This window comes from Branchiostoma floridae, chromosome 19, assembly GCF_000003815.2.
Source record: "Branchiostoma floridae strain S238N-H82 chromosome 19, Bfl_VNyyK, whole genome shotgun sequence".
NCBI lineage: Eukaryota > Metazoa > Chordata > Leptocardii > Amphioxiformes > Branchiostomatidae > Branchiostoma > Branchiostoma floridae.
In genome coordinates this window covers 3,829,616-3,836,388 of record NC_049997.1, presented here as the reverse complement: position 1 = coordinate 3,836,388, position 6,773 = coordinate 3,829,616, and the positions used below count along the sequence as shown (strand labels likewise).

The window sequence follows — 6,773 nt, the reverse complement described above, 5'->3', positions numbered from 1 at the left end:
CGCCTATTTGCACACACGTAAATGCCGAAGTTGTGTTAGATAACCCATGCCCTTTCCCCAAAAAATTTTGAAATGTACTATTATTCCAAGTTAGTACGTTGGAAACACCGACCGGTAAGAAAACGTTGCTATTTTCAACCCTAAATATCTGCTTGGAGATTTGTGTTTTTATTACAACTGCCAATTTATACATTGAAACTGAGTAGAAAGAGCTGTGATTAACTATTGATACCCTAGCAGTTCACTGATTGCATGATTTCGATATTTATCACAAGTCTACATGTTACCCTTTCACCCACTTCTCCATGACGGAAATGCGCACATTTGAATGATGCAAAGACACACAGGTTGCACAATTCTTCTGCTATCACGTTTTTATTCGTCATTTTTGGTCCACCCATGAGTGCACCCCGCTCCAATTTACAGCTTTGTCTTTGTGTGAAAAACTGTCCTCCACGGGGTGAAATTAAGTACACAATAAAAACTTTATACTTTCCCATAAACGCATTACACTCGCGCATCCTTACATGACCTCTTTTACACAAGTGAAGTCCTAAAGTAAATTGTTACCATTCATTTATCGGCTCTGGGGTTGATACGTCTCACAAACACACTGTAAACAAGTTTACTTTGGTCATCGACCAAACATTTTCGAGGGCAACCTTACGAAGGCACATAACTGTGTAGACAGTAAATCGATGCCTGAAGTACATAAGGCAGGGGCAGCAGGGCATGATTGATAATGACTATCCTGACTCAACAACCTTCTTTATTTGCACGCTTTATTTGCTCATACCAAATCGGGCAGGTTTTTTGTGTACAATCATGTGGGACTTTGGGACATGTTGTTTGTTGTTGTCGTCGTCATGCTAAACTTTTGCCTTATCTGTAGTACCTGAAATACAACAGAAACATAAAGAAATTATCATCTAACAGCAAGGGAACAAAAAAAACATAAGAACCCTCTGGTGATAACTTAGCTCTAAATCACTCTTTCTTTATCCAAAGAGTTTCAACGTGTACTGTGCATGGCATCATCATTTACTCTGCATAGCATGGTATATATTTACTGTGCAAAAGCTTATTCCCAAATGATCTCCATAAATTTTAAGACTTGACAACTCAATAATTCTTCCAGACTTAACACATGGAGAGTGGCATGTTTACCATTAGATTTTTCTCCGGTAACTGTTTTAAAAATGGTTTTATTTCATTATGATTGTCCAGTGCAAGACGCACTCACATTTAAAGATGATTTCTTCATCTGATGCCTTTTGCAGCAAGCTCGTCGGTCACCCGTCTCAGATAGCCTGGGTCTGGGTATCCATGGCTGTAACAGTTAACATGAATATAGAAGTACATGTACTGTGACATGAATTACGTATGCCTGTGCGAAGATTCTTGTTAATTTAATCTCAGCCATGACAAAATAAACATTCACAAGATAATATACAGATACTCAAGCAAGTGATGCTTGAGTAATTGTGTTGTATCTTATGACCTGGATGCCTTACCTTCATTGACACATCATCAATATTGTTCTATCTACATCAAAATGGATAAAAGATACAGTTACCCATTAGGAATATGTATTTGCTTACTTAGATGGCCCGCCCTGCCGGCTTGTTTTGTGATGAATGTCGTTCCAAATGACAACATCCGTTTTGCCGGTTGTCACCGATGTCCCTATGGTGAAAACTATCCTATCTAAAAAGGCTCTTCTCAGCAAGCCAAGAACCTCTCGTCCCTCCCTGTTGTCGGGTAGGAAGGCCATCCTCTTTGTACCCTGGTAAGGCCTCCCTGGATTCGGGTGGCAGTCCTACAATAAACATAGTCAAATATGGATGACATTGACATTGCTACAATCTAGTTTTATCTGCTTCAATGGCTTTATCATTTTTCTACTAAACGCAGGTATAGGTAATAGGGAGCAGTATAGTAATTCACTCAAAGATGGTTATCATTATCACTCAAAGATGGTTGTCATTATCGCTCAAATATGGTTATCATTATCACTCAAAGATGGTTATCATCATCAAATTATCAAACTTACCTCTTGAATGCCACTTGGTACGTCGTAGTGAATCTCAATAGAGCCGCACCCATCGTAGCCTGGAAGGTCTTGTGAAGACGTCATTACTTCAATTGTTGCCTTTATTGGTTGGGGTCCTGTCAGGACTCCAATCGGATATACACAGGTAGGGCATACTGGTTTGATCCGAAGCGCTTGGTCAATACAATCAGTACAGAATACATTGTTACAACAACCGAGCCTTTTTGGCTGTCTAACTTTTCCCATACAGATGGGGCAGTCTTCGTCGCTAATGTCTTCAGACCTATGAGCCTTACTACTGTATGGTGGGAGGCTGCTACTGAAGACCCGAACGAAGGCGCTGTTTATCTGACCATCAATGTTGACGAACCTGATGTCCCGAAGCGTGTTGTTTGCAGGTGGAGACTGGACGAACTTCCATGTTGCCAGCACGAGTTGCTCGGCGCAGATGTCGACTGGCACCCCGTAAAGTCCTATGATACAAATTTCAAACTTACTATTTACCATATATTTTCTGCAAACAGAACAAATAAATACTCTATTTGGGAGCTATTATTATCTAGTAGTTGCTTACCTATATAAAACGAGCAGAATATATGAGATATATGTACACAAAATGTACACATATATGCTAACCTACACGTACAAGCTTTGTATAATTAGTGACGTACCTGTACTTATGGCTGGAATGGCGATTGACCTAGCTTTTAGTTCATTGGCCGCGTAGTGCAGAACATTAAACAATGCTTTATACAGTTGTGCCTTCAAGATTTCTTTGTCCCCATGGTCTGTCCATTTTGGCCCCACTGTGTGAATGACGTATTTACAAGGCATCTTGCCCGCCCGGTGTGCATAGCTTGTCCAATGTTTAAGGTACCGTGCTTCCTCACATATTCGTTGGACTCCTTTTGAATGGCCTTGCCACCGGCCCTGCTAATAGCCAGAGCCACGCCACCTCCATCATGTTTAAGGTTTTTGTTTGCGGGATTGACCACGACATCTACCGTTTCCTGTGTCAGATCTCCTTCATAAACATTTATCGTAATGCCGCCCGCTGTTTTCAAAGTGTTTGTGTCTCAATCTTGCACGCAATTCATCAACGTCATCTGACTCTTCCAACTTGACAAGTAGACCGTAGAGTGCGGTGCCTCCCCTTTCCTTGGTTGACCATTCCAGCTCGTCGTTGCTGAAGAGAGGATCGATTGTTTTTCCCTCCCTCCTCGCGCCCACCGTCTCCGGTCCGACCTCGTAACTATCCGGCCGGATGCACAATTGGAAAGCGACACGAGCCTTGTACACCTTACTGTTATCTTCGAACCTGTTCAAAGATGTGTGGTTTATGCAATTAAATCTTTCAGTGACTTTCCCTTGCTTGGTCTAGAAATCTCACAAGTTTCAGAAATAGGGACAACATATTCCTGTATCATGTAATAAATGGGCACATGGTTTTATTGATGGTTACAAGAACAGTCAATGTGGAATAGATATACGTCTCCTTACCTTTTAGGACTGGCATAGGCATCATGTCCAGCGTACACGATGCTTGGTGTTACGAACACTTGTTTGGTGTCGAACCCTTTAGGTTTCCTGTGAGGGGTGAAATGGCCTTCCCTCTCTCCTAATTTGCGTCCGCCCAAAGCTACATCTCCTGTTGATTACACACACAAAACATAATTTTGCATGAATTAAAACTAGGGATATCAGTCTCAGAAACAAAGTCGCATCCGAAGTAGAATGTTGTCTGACATAATTCTATCGCAGTTCTTTCATTGTGTTTGGGCATTGAATAATAATAATAATAATAGCCTTTATTGCACATTCATGCCCTATCGGGCTAAGTACAAGCATACAGATACAAAAGGTAGTAATGCAGTACACAAGGTTTCTAAAACATGGATTCTAAAACTAGTCTAATACATTTGTTCGGCTTCTTCTCGTTTCTTAGTAATGTTGAATATGTAGCTTGAGATGTATGATGATTCTAGTTGCAGATATATACTTTTTATGTACCTGGCATAAGAAGTTGTGCGCTATTCTGTAGGATTTTCTTCACCACATCAGGATCCGTCCCATGGTACGCGTGGTGCCAGTTGCCGAACACGTTCAGTTCGCTGTCCCTGAAGGTTGGATGTATGCTGTAAAAAGGCGGTAGGACACTCAATTGTTGTACAATTACATGCCGCTGTAATTCAAATACAACATGTTTGGTTTGGTATCTTCATTAGTGACTGAAATGTCACTATTCTTCCTAGAGTCCGGGTGTTTGTAGAGAATCACCAACTCTATACGGAAGGATTTGCACCATCGCACACCGCATCATCGCACGTGTGGTGGGTTCTTTAATGTGCTTGGGGTGTGACTCTCCGCAAACATTTAACGTCTTATCCTAGGAACGGCCTTAGCCGAAGCTAGGTACTCATTTTCACCTGAATAAAGTGAGAAAAGCGGTGTTAAGTGCCTTTCCCAAGGGCACACAGCAGAATTCGAACTCGAGATCTCTCGGTCCCGAGCCAAACACGCTGCCGCTGCCGCTGCACCACGCGATCTCACGATGTATACCCAAATAAAAATTATAGATAGACACATAGATAGAGAGGGGGGGGGGTAATCAACATCATGACGTTGCATATAACACATATATTCTTACCTAAGACCAAACCTGGTCCACCCAACAGGCATCGCGTACTTCTTCTTTGGTTCACCCCGCGTATAGGAGTCCTTGTCCCCCCGGGCCTTGTGGCATGCCTCGCAGAAACACTTGTCCTGCTCATGGGAGAAGTAGCTATCTGTAATATAGAAAAATTAGGACTTAAGAATAAAACAGTAAACCTCGGGCTTGTCGTCGTCATTACACACACATACACAGCGGGGAGACAGGGAGAGGGAGTGAGAGACAGAGACAAAGCTGGGGTTTAAAAAAAAAGTACTTGCCGCTGATCCCCAAGGAATTCTTGAATCGCTCACAAGCTAACTGGTAGTCACACACAGGTCCCTATGAATTATGATACAGATAAGAATATCAGTGCAGAACATCAAAGGTTCGTTTTTGCTCGTTGTGATAGAGTCGACGAGTTGCATCATCTGAACACTACTAGTACCACTACTTACAGTTTCCGGGCAACCACAGGCACATACGCTCAAGATAAAAGCTGTTAGAGCAATTTTGGAGTAAGATTTAGATTTGTAACATTTACCTTAAAGTTTGTCGCCATTGATGTCATTGTGGAGCTTGTTCTCCGGGCGTGTGGATACCTCTCACGGACGAGATGCATTTGATCTAGGATATTACAATGTGAATATTTGATTACGTCTTGGCACAAGAATGGACGATGAAACTACAGTTTTCTCGCAAAAAGCCTGTAGTCTAGTCTACAGTTGATAAATTAGTAAACATGTTTTTCTCCAACACTTAACAGGTTTTTTTCTCTAAGACGGATCACAGACGAAAGATTGGGCAGCCAGAAAGCTTCAATCAATTGATCCAAGTGTATAAAGATTTGGTATAAATTATTCAGCATCATGAAGAAAATGAAATGGAATCCCATAAATAACCTACCAGCAGAAGATGCATACATATTTGTAGATGGGGTAAATTTAAAGGAGTAGAATGTAACACCCACACCAAGATGGCGGCACCTCTAATCACTGTAACAACAACAACAACAACAATAGCAGCAACAGGATTAGAGTGTGCTTCCTGACAATACAACTGTTGCAATTGGTCATGATTCTGTTTTACTGGCCCTTCATCGCACTAGCTATCATATCGTGAGCTGCGTGTAAAGCTGGGAGCTTTAAAAGTTGCAGTTTCACCAATAATTCAAGGCATAAATCCTGTGACAACTAAATATATACGTCTTAGAATGCTTTATTACCTTACATTTAACTTTTTATACATACTTTCCAGATCCTATTTTCTACGTACTACTTTTTCTAAATGGCGACCAAAAGGCCTGGGCATTTCTAGACTTCGTGCCCTTACCTGCAGCAAAAGTTGTATCGTGTCCAAAGTCCAGATGAAAAGTGTGGCTTTGGTTATCCTTCAAAAATTCAAAAATGCAGAGATGTTCCTTTCACGGAGCTGCCTGACATAACTGTAGGGACATAACATCGAGACATTTGCGGCGTAGCCGTTTGTGACGCTCATGGATACTACGAGAGAAATAAGCCTCCTCTGGGTGCATATGATGTCTGTGTTTTCAGTGCAAAGTCTATCAGTCACGAGTATTTATTTTAGAGGGAATAATGAGGTTTTGGCATGCACAACAATGTAAAAAAAATTCTCTTGTAACACAAGTTTTATACTTCAGACGCGACGTTTTGATTACTAGCTGTAAGGTGGATTGTTATGCTTTCCCCGTGGCCTGTTCTTCTAGTACCTATACAGAAAACGAGTTATCAAAACCCCCAATGCGAATTATCAAAACCCCCAATGCAGACATTTACAGGTATGTGACCATCGACCTGTCCTGCGCATTAAGAACGCGTTGCTGCTCATGACGAGGTAGGATGTTGGTATAAATAAAGTCTCAAAGTCTCAAAGGTAGCATGTTTGCTTTGGCTTATTTGCATAGTCCCCCCTTACCAGTAAATGCCTAAATTGTGTAAGATAAACCGTGCCCTGTCCCGCAAGAATTTGCAGTGCGCTTTTATTCCAAGTTGATACGTTGAAAAGGCCAGCTCGTAAGAAAACGTTCCAATCTTCTACCCTAAACATCTG

General features: G+C 41.5%; 1 protein-coding gene and 1 long non-coding RNA gene across 2 annotated transcripts; both read right to left on the bottom strand.

Annotated features, from left to right (window-relative positions):
• Window positions 1–223: 223 nt before the first annotated feature.
• On the bottom strand, window positions 224–4,834 carry LOC118406354 (E3 ubiquitin-protein ligase DTX3L-like). The gene is made up of 8 exons (XM_035806319.1): window positions 4,701–4,834; window positions 4,064–4,188; window positions 3,554–3,701; window positions 2,725–3,371; window positions 2,054–2,526; window positions 1,602–1,819; window positions 1,244–1,330; window positions 224–895 (listed from the first exon to the last, which is right to left on the bottom strand). Exons 4-7 carry the CDS (start codon window positions 2,885–2,887, stop codon window positions 1,261–1,263), a joined length of 924 nt encoding a protein of 307 aa, XP_035662212.1. The 5' UTR covers window positions 2,888–3,371; window positions 3,554–3,701; window positions 4,064–4,188; window positions 4,701–4,834; the 3' UTR covers window positions 224–895; window positions 1,244–1,260.
• A 150-nt stretch (window positions 4,835–4,984) lies between these two features.
• Window positions 4,985–6,226, bottom strand: LOC118407213. Its single transcript, XR_004830117.1, has 4 exons — window positions 6,036–6,226; window positions 5,610–5,698; window positions 5,248–5,330; window positions 4,985–5,045 (listed from the first exon to the last, which is right to left on the bottom strand). It is a non-coding gene; the product is annotated as an uncharacterized LOC118407213 (long non-coding RNA).
• Window positions 6,227–6,773: the final 547 nt, after the last annotated feature.

Excerpts from the sequence above, each read along its gene's own strand:
- LOC118406354 (XM_035806319.1), bottom strand. The coding sequence starts at position 2,887 with ATGCCTTGTAAATACGTCATTCACACAGTGGGGCCAAAATGGACAGAC. Across the intron at positions 2,527-2,724 it reads CATTCCAGCCATAAGTACAG|GACTTTACGGGGTGCCAGTC; the intron begins GTACGTCACTAA and ends TTTGTATCATAG. Across the intron at positions 1,820-2,053 it reads TACCAAGTGGCATTCAAGAG|GACTGCCACCCGAATCCAGG; the intron begins GTAAGTTTGATA and ends TGTTTATTGTAG.